The following is a 15959-nucleotide window of genomic DNA, read 5'->3' on the forward strand; positions in this document are numbered from 1 at the left end:
ATTATCATCATAGTGGCTAATATTTACTGAGCTAAGGCTACAGCCTGCGCTTGTACCATGGCATGTAATCCTCACAACAGCTCTACGAAGCAGGTACTATTATCATACCCATTTATAATTGAGGTAATTGTGGCTTGGAGCGGTTAATAATTCTCCAGAGTTACCAAATGTGTAAATTATAGTGCAGAGATTTTAGTTCCTCTTTTCTGGTGTTAAGAAATATGTAATCTTAATCCCTAAACTGTGTCTGTCTCAAGAATGTTCCATAAGAGTAATGAAAAAGAGCAGTGGAGATGGCTGTTTTGTTTTGCTTATTCTTAAGGATTCTAGCCATCTTGGACTTAAAGTTTTTGGAGTAGTCAGAGAAAGAGATCAGAAATAACTGGGCTTTATTTCTACCCTCCTTTTTTGTCAAAGGTCTTCAGACTTATAGAGAACCATCCTCAATGTGACCCAACACCTCTCCCACTTCTCCCTTAACATTTTACTCATCTTTCAAGACTCAACCCAGATATTGCCTTTTCAAGGAAGGCTTCTCTGTATTCAGAGCCCCTTCCTAGGTAAAACGGGGAAGAAGCAGAGTTCCTGTATACCCTCTGTATACTTTTGCCTTAGTATTTACAGTGTTGGACGTAATCTCCTCAAGTGTCTGTCTCTTCCACTGGACCACGAGCTACTTGAGGGCAGAGAATGATGTTTTTTCTTGGTAGCCCCAGAGCCCCAGGGTATGGTGGATACTCTATCAGTACTTGTTAAACTGAACCAAAATCGCTTCCTGACAGCATATACCTTTGCTCTGTAAATAATTTTGCAAATGTTTGTCATAAGGTATAACTGAAATCTGACCATCAGTGATCTTGCTTTGTCTCTTTTCAGGTTTGATGAACATCCCTTCTGAATCTTCCCAGCAGTCCCACACTTCTTGTTCCTATCAGCAATCTCCCGGCAGTACAGTGAGCTCTCACCCACACAGCAACCAAAGCAGCCTGACCAACAATCATGGCAGTGGCCTCAACACCACAGGCAGTAATTCGGTTGCACAGGTCTCACTGTCCCACCCCCAGATGCACACACAGCCGTCTCCACATCCGTCCCATCGACCGCATGGTTTACCACAGCATCCACAGCGTCCCCAGCACCCAGCACCACACCCGCAGCAACACAGCCAGCTCCAGTCCCCTCACCCCCAGCATCCCTCTCCACACCAGCACGTACAGCACCATCCGAACCATCAGCACCAGACGTTAACACATCAGGCACCCCCTCCCCCACAACAGGTATCCTGTAATTCTGGTAAGTTTTTGTCTTCTGACGTGTGTTTGGCTAACTGTGAATTTGGATCTGTTATCTGGGGCTTATATATATTTTCTACCAGTACTTTTCTTATCCATCTTCTTTTGTGTTTCCTTGCCATAGTCCTAGAGTTGTTAAGTCCTTCAGTCTATAGATTCACCTTTTTTTTTTCTGTACGCGTGCCTCTCACTGTTGTGGCCTCTCCCATTGCGGAGCACAGGCTCCGGACGCGCAGGCTCAGCGGCCATGGCTCACAGGCCCAGCCGCTCCGCGGCATGTGGGATCCTCCCGGACTGGGGCACGAACCCGCGTCCCCTGCATCGGCAGGCGGACTCTCAACCACTGTGCCACCAGGGAAGCCCCTGGATATTGTCTTGATTGCAATTTATGTGGTAACATAGGCAAACTCAGCAACCCCTGCAGGTTTTGGTTTTAACTCTTTTGTCCTTCTGGAAAACAAGTGTTTTTGTGAGCGTTTGAAAGAAGAGTGGAATGCACAGTCCGTCTGCAATCTATTGTGATTTAGTGTGATATAGAAGAAAGAGTATAGATTTATGTCTGAAAGACCTGTATTCGAATCCTCATTATGGCTTTTTATGACCTTTGGTGCATTAACTCTTCTGGTCTTATTATTTTGTTAGCTGTAGAACAACACTGGTATACAGTGTTGTTATGCGGATCATATTGAGGATACAAAATATGAAATGCCCAGTCTAGTACCTTGCATTTATGTATTCAGTGAATGTTCCCACTTTTTCTTTCTTTGCATATTCCTGCCAAGTATTTCGTTTAGAATGATAGATTCATACCCTGATTTTAAAAGAAAAAAAAAATGTCTGTTGCTCTTAAGATAGGTCTTGATGGTTTCTGGTGAGATGCTTAACTGACATTGCTCACAGACCAGGCAGTCTCTGCACTGCAGAACTCCAGAGGGTACCACAGACATAGACTACAAGTTGAATGGGGCCTCTTGGAATGGTGCAGAGTACAGCTGGCTTCAAGTCTTGGATTCATCATAGTGGCCTTGCTAAGTCATGCCTCCTCTCTAGGTTCAATTTCTTTTGTTTGTAAAATGCAGGGAAATAATACCTTTCCTGCCTGTCTCACAGAGCAGATTGCCCCAATGCATGATATATTGGCTTTGAATCCATTTGTAAAACTGAATTGGGATCGGCCAATATCAGGAGTCAGGCCAGCTCAAACTTTTGCTATCCAAGATTTATAAGATTGCCAATATTATTTTTATAGGTGTTTCAAATGATTGGTATGCAACACTTGATATGCTAAAAGAAAGCTGTCGAATCGCCAGCAGTGTTAATTGGTCAGATGTAGACCTTTCACAGTTCCAAGGTGAGTATTGGTTCCTTCTGACTTATAACCAAATACACATATCATGTGTTTTTGAATAGATTTTAAGTCTCTTTTTAGTGGAAATAAGTATCTCCTTATATAGTGTTTCTTTTGCAGTTGGTAGTATGCTTAAAAACAACACTTTGCAAAATTCGTAATGAAGCCTTTCAGCCAGGTGATGTAGTGGAGGTTCACAGACAAGAGTTCTGAAGGAAATTTGGCCACATTTAAAAGAATCAGATTTTGAATAATTTTTAAAATGTCATTCTTCATTGCATGGGCAGAAGATTACCGGTGGAAATTTTGAGGGCTGGAAAAAAGAAGTGCTGTTTTCTTTGCAGTGTTTGCAGAACCATGCTAACTGTATTTCTAATGCTTTCCTCATAGGTTTGATGGAGAGTATGAGACAGGCAGATCTCAAGAACTGGTCTTTAGATCAGGTTCAATTTGCTGATCTCTGTTCTTCTCTTAATCAGTTCTTTACACAAACTGGCCTTATCCACTCACAGAGTAATGTTCAGCAGAATGTCTGTCATGGTGCCATGCATCCAACAAAACCTTCCCAACACATTGGAACAGGTATGGATTTAATTATCTTCTTGATTTTCTCTTTTTCTCATTCATATGAAATTCAGTAACTGTCTGGGGCAGCTTGATATGTTGTTAATGATAGTAGTGATCCATTTATATCTTTTTATTTCTAAGAAATGAATGAAATCAAGTAATTTATTTAAGATATATCTTAGAAAAATTGAGATAAAAGAGACTGTATGTTTTTCTCTCATTTACATGATTATTTTATTGTTTATAATTGACTTTCCTTTGTGAACTTTAACCTTTCAAGTTACCAAACAAGAATTAAATGTCTTAAAGATATGTACATTTTAAGAAGAACATAGTTATGAGGTGTTACCAATTTAAATTTGTATACACTTGCAATGAAAATCAACATATCTTTATATATCTTCTAAGAATGTTAAAAAAAACTAAAGTTCAGAGTGTATATGAAGAGTATACATAACGGTAGTCTCATTTATGTTTTACTCTGAACTCAAAATTTGTGCTTTGTATTTTTTCATCTTACTTTCTTCCTTTACTTTTTACCCTTGTAGCCATCTCGTTTACTCTGATTGCAGAGCCTACAGTTTTCTCAAGTTTACATTCTGTGTTTAATATCCAAGTTCTTTCTCTCTTCATTTTAATTTCTTGATGCCTTTATCTCCAAGTTGACTTCTTTTCTGTACATTGTCTAGTTTTTAGAGTTGATGCTAAAAAGCTCTCTTTTCTATCCTGAGTGGCTTCCTTCAGTCATTATGCTAAATTATTTCACATACTTGGTTTTTCTAAGTTCTCAAGATCCCTAGTCCTTTTTGTGAAATCTTCATTTGTGTCTTTTGATACAAAAGAAACCTTCCATCTTTGCTTCTTCCACTTGAATAGCTTACCTAACTTGAAAATCTCAGTGGTTGTGTGATTTTGGTGACTTATTCATTTCATAAATCATATTCATAGAAGAGCCTCATTCAATGCCTGGCATATATAGGAGGTACTTAGTATTAACTGAATTTATTGAATGCCCTCTATGTGCCAGATACTAAGCCAGTAAACTTTTTTTTTTTAATAACTCTTTAGCTTCTCTCTCTCTCTCTCTCTCTCTCTCTCTCTCTCTCCTTTTGTCACTTCTTTTTTGGTTCCTGTTAAAATAAATTTCAAAAACTTTATTTTTATTGTGGTAAAATACACATAAAATTCACTGTCCCAATCATCCTTAAGTGTGCAGTTCAGTGGTATTTAAATACATTCATAATGTCATAATGTTGTGCAATTATCAACACCATCCATCTCCGTAACTCTTTTCATTTTTGTAAAGCAGATACTCTATACTTATTCAACAAGACCTCTCCACCCATTTCAACCCTTCACCAGCCCGTGGCAACCAACATTCTACCTCTTGTGTCTTGAGTTTTAACTATTCTAAGTACCTCGTATAAGTGGAATCATACAATGTTTGTCTTTTTGTGGCTGTCACTTAGCATAATGTCTTCAGGGTTCATCCATATTGTAGCATATGTTAGAATTTTCTTCATTTTTAAGGCTGAATGTATGTATAAGGCTATTTTTAAGGCTATTGTATATATAATACATACCACATTTTGCTTATCCATTCATCTGTTAATGAACACTTGGGTTGCTGCCATGTTTTAGCTATTGTGAATAATGTTGCTGTGAGCATGAGTGTACAGATATTTTCAAGACCCTGCTTTCAATTATTTTGGTATATACTCAAGTGGAATTGCTAGATCCTATGGTAATTCTATGTTTCATTTTTTGAGGAACCATCATACTCTTTTTCGCAGCAGCTGTACCATTTTACATTTCCACTAACAGTCATAAGGGTTCCATTTTCTCTATCCTCACCAACATTTGTTATTTTCTTTTTTTTTTAACAGCTTTGCCCATTTCTTGATTGGGTTTTTGTTGCTGCTGAGTTTTAGGAATTCTCTATATTTCTGGGTATTAACTCCTTACCAGATATATGATTTGCAAATATTTTCTCCTATTCTTTTGTTTTCTTTTTTACTGTGTTGTTAGTGTCTTTTTTTTTTCTTCTTTTGTTGTGTATGCCTTTGGTATAGTATCCAAGAAATCATTATGGAATTCAATGTCATGAAGCTCTTGCCCTCTGTTTTCTTCTAAGAGTTTTAAAGTTTTAGGTCTTACATGTAAGTCTGACCCATTTTGAGTGAATTTTTGTATATGGTGTTATATAAGGGTCCAGTTTCTTTTGTGTGTGGATATCCAATTTTCCTATTACCATTTCTTGAAAGACTGTCTTTTCCCCATTGAATGGTGTTGACACCTTGTTAAAAATCATTTTGACTATCTATGTATGTATTGCTGGGTTCTCTATTCTGTTCCATGGGTCTTTTTGCCAGTACACTGTCTGACTGTAGTTAGCTCTGTAGTAAGTTTTGAAATCAGGAAGTGTGAGTCTTCCAGCTTTGCCGTTCTTTTTCAGGATAGTTTTGGCTATTCACAGTCCCATGCTTCCATATGAATTTTAGGATGGAATTTTCTATTTTTGCAAAAAATGTCATTGAGATTTTTTTTTTTAACATCTTTATTGGGGTATAATTGCTTTACAGTGGTGTGTTAGTTTCTGCTTTATAACAAAGTGAATCAGTCATACATAAACATATGTTCCCATATGTCTTCCCTCTTGCGTCTCCCTCCCTCCCACCCTCCCTATCCCACCCCTCCAGGCTGTCACAAAGCACCGAGCCAATATCCCTGTGCCATGCGGCTGCTTCCCACTAGCTATCTACCTTACTACGTTTGTTAGTGTGTATATGTCCATGACTCTCTCTCGCCCTGTCACAGCTCACCCTTCCCCCTCCCCATAACCTCAAGTCCGTTCTCTAGGAGGTCTGCATCTTTATTCCTGCCTTACCCCTAGGTTCTTCATGACATTTTTTTTTTCTTAAATTCCATATATATGTGTCAGCATATGGTATTTGTCTTTTTCTTTCTGACTTACTTCACTCTGTATGACAGACTCTGGGTCTATCCACCTCATTACAAATAGCTCAATTTCGTTTCTTTTTATGGCTGAGTAATATTCCATTGTATATATGTGCCACATCTTCTTTATCCATTCATCCGATGATGGGCACTTAGGTTGTTTCCATCTCCGGGCTATTGTAAATAGAGCTGCAATGAACATTTTGGTACATGACTCTTTTTGAATTTTGGTTTTCTCAGGGTATATACCCAGTAGTGGGATTGCTGGGTCATATGGTAGTTCTATTTGTAGTTTTTTAAGGAACCTCCATACTGTTCTCCATAGTGGCTGAACCAATTCACATTGCCACCAGCAGTGCAAGAGTGTTCCCTTTTCTCCACACCCTCTCCAGCATTTACTGTTTGTAGATTTTTTGATGATGGCCATTCTGACTGGTGTGAGATGATATCTCATTGTAGTTTGGATTTGCATTTCTCTAATGATTAATGATGTTGAGCATTCTTTCATGTGTTTGTTGGCAGTCTGTATATCTTCTTTGGAGAAATGTCTATTTAGGTCTTCTGCCCATTTTTGGATTGGGTTGTTTGGTTTTTTGTTATTAAGCTGCATGAGCTGCTTGTAAATTTTGGAGATTAATCCTTTGTCGGTTGCTTCATTTGCAAATATTTTCTCCCATTCTGAGGGTTGTCTTTTGGTCTTGTTTATGGTTTCCTTTGCTGTGCAAAAGCTTTTAAGTTTCATTAGGTCCCATTTGTTTATTTTTGTTTTTATTTCCATTACTCTACGAGGTGGGTCAGAAAGGATCTTCCTGTGATTTATGTCATAGAGTGTTCTGCCTATGTTTTCCTCTAAGAGTTTGATAGTTTCTGGCCTTACATTTAGGTCTTCAATCCATTTTGAGCTTATTTTTGTGTATGGTGTTAGGGAGTGATCTAATCTCATACTTTTACATGTACCTGTCCAGTTTTCCCAGCACCACTTATTGAAGAGGCTGTCCTTTCTCCACTGTACATTCCTGCCACCTTTATCAAAGATAAGGTGTCCATATGTGCGTGGGTTTATCTCTGGGCTTTCTATCCTGTTCCATTGATCTATCTTTCTGTTTTTGTGCCAGTACCATACCATCTTGATAACTGTAGCTTTGTAGTATAGTCTGAAGTCAGGGAGCCTAATTCCTCCAGTTCCTTTTTTCGTTCTCAAGATTGCTTTGGCTATTCGGGGTCTTTTGTGTTTCCATACAAATTGCAAAATTTTTTGTTCTAGTTCTGTGAAAAATGCCAGTGGTAGTTTGATAGGGATTGCATTGAATCTATAGATTGCTTTGGGTAGTAGAGTCATTTTCACAATGTTGATTCTTCCAATCCAAGAACATGGTATATCTCTCCATCTATTTGTATCATCTTTAATTTCTTTCATCAGTGTCTTATAATTTTCTGCATACAGGTCTTTTGTCTCCTTAGGTAGGTTTATTCCTAGATATTTTATTCTTTTTGTTGCAATGGTAAATGGGAGTGTTTTCTTGATTTCACTTTCAGATTTTTCATCATTAGTATATAGGAATGCCAGAGATTTCTGTGCATTAATTTTGTATCCTGCCACTTTACCAAATTCATTGATTAGCTCTAGTAGTTTTCTGGTAGCATCTTTAGGATTCTCTATGTATAGGATCATGTCATCTGCAAACAGTGACAGCTTTACTTCTTCTTTTCCGATTTGGATTCCTTTTATTTCCTTTTCTTCTCTGATTGCTGTGGCTAAAACTTCCAAAACTATGTTGAATAATCGTGGTGAGAGTGGGCAACCTTGTCTTGTTCCTGATCTTAGTGGAAATGCTTTCAGTTTTTCACCATTGAGGATGATGTTTGCTGTGGGCTTGTCATATATGGCCTTTATTATGTTGAGGAAAGTTCCCTCTATGCCTACTTTCTGCAGGGTTTTTATCATAAATGGGTGTTGAATTTTGTCGGAAGCTTTCTCTGCATCTATTGAGATGATTTGCGTATATTGAAGAATCCTTGCATTCCTGGAATAAACCCCACTTGATCATGGTGTATGATCCTTTTAATGTGCTGTTGGATTCTGTTTGCTAGTATTTTGTTGAGGATTTTTGCATCTGTGTTCATCAGTGATATTGGCCTGTAGTTTTCTTTCTTTGTGACATCCTTGTCTGGTTTTGGTATCAAGGTGATGGTGGCCTTGTAGAAGGGATTTGGGAGTGTTCCTCCCTCTGCTATATTTTGGAAGAGTTTGAGAAGGATACGTGTTAGCTCTTCTCTAAATGTTTGATAGAATTCGCCTGTGAAGCCATCTGGTCCTGGGCTTTTGTTTGTTGGAAGATTTTTAATCACAGTTTCAATTTCAGTGCTTGTGATTGGTCTGTTCATATTTTCTATTTCTTCCTGATTCAGTCTTGGCAGGTTGTGCATTTCTAAGAATTTGTCCATTTCTTCCAGATTGTCCATTTTATTGGCATAGAGTTGCTTGTAGTAATCTCTCATGATCTTTCTTATTTCTGCAGTGTCAGTTGTTACCTCTCCTTTTTCATTTCTAATTCTATTGATTTGAGTCTTCTCCCTTTCTTTCTTGATGAGTCTGGCTAGTGGTTTTTCTATTTTGTTTATCTTCTCAAAGAACCAGCTTTTAGTTTTATTGACCTTTGCTATTGTTTCCTTCATTTCTTTTTCATTTATTTCTGATCTGATTTTTATGATTTCTTTCCTTCTAGCTTTGGGGTTTTTTTGTTCTTCTTTCTCTAATTGCTTGAGGTGCAAGGTTAGGTTGTTTATTCGAGATGTTTCCTGCTTCTTAAGGTGGGCTTGTATTGCTATAAACTTCCCTCTTAGAACTGCTTTTGCTGCATCCCATAGGTTTTGGGTCGTTGTGTCTCCATTGTCATTTGTTTCTAGGTATTTTTTGATTTCCTCTTTGATTTCTTCAGTGATCACTTCATTATTAAGTAGTGTCTTGTTTAGCCTCCATGTGTTTGTATTTTTTACAGATCTTTTCCTGTAATTGATATCTAGTCTCATGGCGTTGTGGTCAGAAAAGATACTTGATACAATTTCAATTTTCTTAAATTTACCAAGGCTTGATTTGTGACCCAAGATATGATCTATCCTGGAGAATGTTCCATGAGCACTTGAGAAAAATGTGTATTCTGTTGTTTTTGGATGGAGTGTCCTATAAATATCAATTAAGTCCATCTTGTTTAATGTATCATTTAAAGCTTGTGTTTCCTTATTTATTTTCATTTTGGATGATCTGTTCATGGGTGAAAGTGGGGTGTTTAAGTCCCCTACTATGAATGTGTTACTGTCGATTTCCCCTTTTATGGCTGTTAGTATTTGCCTTATGTATTGAGGTGCTCCTATGTTGGGTGCATAAATATTTACAATTCTTGTATCTTCTTCTTGGATCGATCCCTTGATCATTATGTAGTGTCCTTCTTTGTCTCTTTTAATAGTCCTTATTTTAAAGTCTATTTTGTCTGATATGAGAATTGCTACTCCAGCTTTCTTTTGGTTTCCATTTGCATGGAATATCTTTTTCCATCCCCTTACTTTCAGTCTGTATGTGTCTCTAGGTCTGAAGTGGGTCTCTTGTAGACAGCATATATAAGGGTCTTGTTTTTGTATCCATTCAGCTAATCTGTGTCTTTTGGTGGGAACATTTAGTCCATTTACATTTAAGGTAATTATCGATATGTATGTTCCTATTCCCATTTTCTAAATTGTTTTGGGGTCGTTATTATAGGTCTTTTCCTTCTCTGTCATTGAGATTTTTTATATGGATTACATTGAATCTGTAGATTGCTTTGACATCTTAACAATATTTTCTTGCAGTCCATGAACATGAGATGCATTTCTATTTATTTATGTCTTCTTTAATTTCTTCAGCAATGTTTTTTAGTTTTCATTGTACAAGTTTTTCATCTGTAATTAATTTATTCCTAAGTAGTTTATTCTTTTTGATCTCAGTGAAAAATGGAATTGTTTTTGTAATTTCCTTTTCAGATTGTTCATTGTTTGTATATAGAAATGTGACTGAATTTTGCATGTTAACTTTGTATCCTACTACTTTGCTGAATTCATTTATTCTAACAATTTTTCTGTGTGTAATCTTTAGGGATTTTTATGTATGAGATTATATCTGTGAACAGAGATAAATTTACTTCTCCCTTTTTAGTTTGGATGCCTTTTGTTTCTCTTTCTTGCCTGATTGCTCTGGCTAGGACTTCCAGTACTGTGTTGAATAGAAGTGGTGAAAGTGGACATCTTTGCTTTGTTCCTGATCTTAGAGGAAAAGCTTTCAGTCTTTCACCACTGAATATGATGTTCACTATGGGATTTTCATACATGGCTTTTGTTATGTTGAAGTAGTTTCCTTCTATTCCTAATTTGTTGAGTGTTTTTATCATGAAATGTGTTGACTTTTGTCAAATACTTTTTCTGTGTCAGTTGAGATGATCATGTGGGTTTTTATCCCCTTCATTATGTTAATGTGGTATATTGCACTGGTCAGTTTTCATATGTTGAACTGTTCTTGTATTCCAGGAATAAATCTCACTTGGTCATGCATGGTGTGCATAATCCTTCTGTCATGTTATTGAATTCATTTTGCTATTGTCTTGAGAATTTTTGCATCAAGGTTCATAAGGGATATTGGTCGTAGTTTTAGTTCTTCTTTAAATGTTTGGTAGAATTCACCCATGAAGCCATCAGATCCAGGGATTTTCTTTGTACAGGAAACTTTAGATTAAGTATTCAATCTTCTTACTCGTTATAGGTCTATTCAGATTTTTGTCTTTCTTCATGATTCAGTCTGTGTTGATTTTGTGTTTCTAGGAATTTGTCTGTTTCATCTGAGTTGTCCAGTTTGTTGGTATACAGTTGTTCAAAGAACTCTCTTATCCTTTTTATTTCTGTAGAATCAATAGTAATGTCACCACTTTAAATTCTCATTTTAGTAATTTGAGTCCTTTTTTTCTTAGTCCACTTAGTTAAAGGTTTGTCAACTTTGTTGTTTTTTTTCAAAGAACAACTTTTGGTGTTAAAGATTTTTCTCTAATGTTTTTATGTTCTCTGTTTCATTTATCTCTGCTCTAATCTTTATTATTTCTTCCTTTCTGTTAGCTTTGGGTTTGGTTTCTTCTTCTTTTTTAGGTCTGTTTTTTAATGTAAGTCTTTATAGCTATAAATTTCCCCCTTAACACTGCTTTTGCTGTTTCCTGTAAGCTTTGGTATGTTGTATTTTTGTTTTCCTTCATCTCTAAGTATGTTCTAATTCCCCTTGTAATTTCTTCTTTAATCCATTGGTTAAGTGTGTGTTGTTTAATTTCCACAAATCTGATAATTTTCCATTTTTACTTCTGTTTTTGATTTCTAACTTCATCCTGCTGTGGTCAGAGAAGATACTTTATATGGTACCTATCACTTAAAATCTATTGAGACTTGATTTGTAGCCTAACATATGGTCTGTTCTGGAAAATGTCCCATGTGCACTTGAGAAGAATGTGTATGCTGTTGTTGTTGGGTAGAATGTTCTATATATGCCTGTTAGATCGGGTTGATTTATTGTGTTAAATCCTCTATTTGCTTATCTTCTGTCTGGTTACTCTATCCATTATTGAGATAATGGGTATTTAAGTCTGCAACAGTAATGGTAGAGCTGTTTATTTCTCCTTTCAGTTCTGTCAGTTTTTGCTTCATATGTTTTGCAGTATGTTATTAGGTGCATAAATGTTTGTAATTGTTCTGTCTTCTTGCTGTATTGCACCTTTTGTTGATATATAATGTCCTTCTTTACAAGAAGTAGGACTTCACAAGACATCTCTTGTAACATTTTTTGATTTAAAGTCTATTTTGTCTGATATTAGTATGACAATCCCTGTTCTCCTTTGGTTACTATTTGCATGGAATATCTTTTTTCATCCTTTCACTTTCAATCTGTTTGTGTCTTTGGATCAGAAAGTGAGTCTTCTATAGTCAGCATATGGTTGGATCATGTGTTCTTATCCAGTTCTGCCAATTCTGTCTTTTGATTGGAGGGTTTAATCCATTTGTATTTAAAAGAATTACTGGTAAGGAGTGAATTCTGTGTTTTGCTATTTCTTTGCTGTGGCTTGTAGCTTTTTTGTCCCTTATTTCCTGCATTACTGTCTTCGTTTGTGTTTAGTTGACTTTTTGTAGTGAAATGTTGAAATTCCTTTCTCATTTCTTCTTGTGTATGTTCTGTAGCTCTTTGTGGTTACCTTGGGGATTGCATTTAACATCCTAAACTTACTACACTCTAATTTGAATTTATACCAATGTAACTTCTATAACATGCAAAAACTCTGCTCCTTTTCGGCTCCACCTCCACCTCTTTTGGTTGTTGATGTCTCAAAATTACATTTTTCTACATTGTGTGGCCCAAAACATATACTAATAATTATTTCAAATGCATTAAATCTCTTAAATCATGTAGACAACAATATGTGAAGTTACAAGCCAAAGTTACAATAATATGAGCTTTTATACTAATAGTTTTTAGAAAACATTTTAGCCTCTTAAATCATGTATAGAACAAAAAGTGGAGTTAAAAATCATTGTTATGCTAATGCTGTCTCTATAATTGCCCACGTATTTACCTTCATTGAGATCTTTACTTTTTTCATACGGCTTTGTGTTACTGTGTAGTGTCCTTTCATTTCTTCCTGCAGGACTCTCTTGAGCATTATCTTCTGGGGCAGGTCTAACAGTAACAAACTCTATTAGCTTTTATTTATCTGGGAATGTCTTAATTTCTCTCTCACTCTTGAAAGGACACTTTTACCAGGTATAGGATTCTTTGTTGACACTTTTCTTTTAGCACTTTGGATAGATTGGCCCACTACCTCTGGCCTGTAAAATTTCTGATGAGAAATCTGCTTATAGTCTTATTGAGGATCCCTTATATGTGACAAGTCACTTCTCTCTTGCTGCTTTCAGGATTCTCTCTATATCTTTGGCTTTTGAAAATGTGATGATAATCTGTCTTGGTGTGGGTCCCTTTGACTTCATCTTACCTGGAGTTCGCTGAGTTTCTTGGATGTTTATATTCCTGTGTTTCATCAAATTTGGGAAGTTTTCAGCTCTTATTTGTTCAGATATTCTTTCGGCCCCCTCTTCTCTCTCTTCTAGGACTCCCACAATGCATAATTGGTCTGCTTGATAGTGTCTCATAGGTCCCTTTGGCTCTGTTTGCTTTTCTTCAGTCTTTTTTCTTTCTGTTAATCAGCCTTGATAATTTCCATTGTCCTATCCTATCTTCACATTTGCTGATTCTTTCTTCTGCCTTCTCTTCTTTGAGTCCCTTAGGTGAATTTTTAATTTCAGTTATTGTACTTTTCAGTTCCAGAATTTCTTTTTGGTTTCTTTTTATGTTTTCTGTCTCTTAGTTGATATTTCATTGTGTTTATGCATTGCTTTCTTAATTTTCTCCACCTCTTCCTTTAGTCTTTGAACATCTGTAAAGTTGTTTTAAAATCTTTGTATAGTAGATCTGCCATTAGGATTTTTTTTCAAGGATGGTTTCTGTGGATTTGTTTTTGCTTTGAATGGGTCATACTTTCCTGTTTATTTTTATGCCTTGTGATTTTTTTTGTTGTTGTTGAAAACTATACACTTGAATCTATTAATGTGATACCTGTGGAAATCAGATTCTTCCTCTTCCCAAGGGTTTGCAGGATTTTGTTACTGTTTTTGGTTTTTTTTGATTGTTGATGTTGGCATGTATTTTTACTTATTTGTCTTCTTCCATTCCATCTTTTTAATCTATTCTTCTATGTGGACAGCTTATCTTTGGTCCTCTGATAGGTTCTAAGCCTATAACTTGTCCCTTTCAGGATACATCACTTACTTTTCTAGCTTGCTTGAAGTCCTAGACCAGGTGTACCATACTTTGTCCATTGTTTCTTCGTTCTCCTCTCTTCCTTTCTTTCCCTGTTCAACGAAAATTGTCCCTTCTAAGTGCTGCCACATTCTCTTTTCCAAATCACCTTAAACCATTTCAGTCAACCTTAAAAGTACTAAGTGAATTTGAGTAGTTTATATGTACATCAGTATGCATGTGTGTTTGGGGGTGAGCCCCTGTGTTGCTCAGATCGTTGCCTTCAGATCAGGGAATTCTAGGAAAGACAGGTAGAAGAAGATGTGGGTCAGTCTTAAGGCCATTTCAGAAGGCCATTGTACATGCTTGCCAGTAGCTCCCCTTTCTGCAATTTCAAAGCTGTAGGATGAAACAAGACTTTCTTCAAGTTTGTGGCCTAAATCTCTAAGAAAGGTCCAAAAGTACCTTTTGATTTTGGAACTGGGTACTCTTGGTCATGGAAAAAGCACTTTCCATCTGCTGCTGTCCTCTGTCAGAGTGGCCAGGCATCTCTTCTAGATTCTCTCTAGACTGAGATCCTGGGTTATTCCCCTAAAGCCCTTTGTTAGTAGACTTCTGTGGTCATCTCTGCTTGATCCTTGACCTTGATTATTTGGTTCTGGTTTTTATGATTCTCTTAATTTTTTCTGCCATCTTTCCCTTTTGTTGCCAGCACTTCCTTTCCCTCTAGGGTCCCCCCAGCTCCTCCTTGATTCTCAGTGCTACTCCATTCATAGCCTATCAGATGCAGAAGACCTGTAGTTTTCCCTCAGTGTTTATTTGTCTCCCAATTTCCTTCCCCTTTAGTCTTTCCCTTCTGAGTCAAAAGAACTTTAGCGAGCCCTGGCCTGCCAAGCCATGTTGACCTTTGTCAACACTTTGTGTGATCAGCTCTGGTGTTAAGTATCTATCACCTCATGCCTGCTGATGTCTTTTCACAAACATTCAGGGGTTTTATTTGTTTGTTTGTTTTTAACTAAAATTTTTAAAAAAATTTTTGGCTGCATTGGATCTTTGTTGCTGCACACTGGCTTTTTCTAGTTGCAGTGAGCGGGGGCTACTCTTTGTTGCAGTGCTTGGGCTTCTCATTGCGGTGGCTTCTCTTGTTGCAGAGCACAGGCTCTGGGCACGTGGGCTTCAGTAGTTTTGGCACGTGGGCTCAGTAGTTGTGGCTCACGGGCTGTAGAGCGCAGGCTCAGTAGTTGTGGCACACAGGCTTGGTTACTCCTCTGCATGTGGGATCTTCCCAGACCAGGGCTTGAACCCATGTCCCCTGCATTGGCAAGCAGATTCTTAATCACTGCGCCACCAGGGAAGTCCCATGTTCAGGTTTTTTACATGCCAGCCTGCTTCCTTTTGTTTTAAGTCCTAGCCACTTTCTGTCATTCTTTTATTCTCCTTCTTGCATCCCTGTGTTTCACATTTATTCAGATATCTCATTTCTCTTATCTCTACCACCCAATAATTCTTTACCACATTTTCTTAGAAATGTAGTGTAAGAGGGGACTTCAGAGAGCTGTTAAAGCTGTTATCCTTTTATTTAACAGGTAAGGAAACTGATCCAAAGAGAGAAAGTGACTTGCCTGAAATTACAAAGTTCATTTAGATATAGGTCTTGACTCCCAGAATACAGCCTTTCCATATCCTTCAAACTTTCCCTGTCCCGTCTGTCTTCAAGACTCCCCTTTTGGTAAATACCTCTTTGGCCTCCTTAGAGATGCCAGAAACTAGTGTGGTAATGTGTTAGTGTGGAAGGGGGAAGGAGAAAAAGATGTTGTAGTACGCAGTGTATTCCCTCTTCTTCCTAAATCATTTTACCTGTATTTACAATTTGTCTTGCCCAAAATGTTTAAATCCTCCAGTAATGTTTAAGTCCTCTAGTTGTGCTGTTCTTAATTTGATGCTC

General features: G+C 37.2%; 1 protein-coding gene across 7 annotated transcripts in view; it reads left to right on the forward strand.

The window, feature by feature from the left end:
• Nucleotides 1-15959, forward strand: part of FOXJ3 (forkhead box J3) — a 130850-nt gene that overhangs the window by 108624 nt on the left and 6267 nt on the right. For all 7 annotated transcript variants that reach the window (XM_060140358.1, XM_060140363.1, XM_060140356.1 and 4 more), the window contains 3 exons: nt 877-1293; nt 2542-2643; nt 3031-3222. In XM_060140358.1, the coding sequence (XP_059996341.1) occupies nt 877-1293; nt 2542-2643; nt 3031-3222 (711 nt within the window). The remainder of the gene's footprint in view (nt 1-876; nt 1294-2541; nt 2644-3030; nt 3223-15959) is intronic.

The sequence above is a fragment of the Lagenorhynchus albirostris genome, chromosome 2 (assembly GCF_949774975.1).
Source record: "Lagenorhynchus albirostris chromosome 2, mLagAlb1.1, whole genome shotgun sequence".
In the NCBI taxonomy this organism is placed as follows: Eukaryota; Metazoa; Chordata; class Mammalia; order Artiodactyla; family Delphinidae; genus Lagenorhynchus; species Lagenorhynchus albirostris.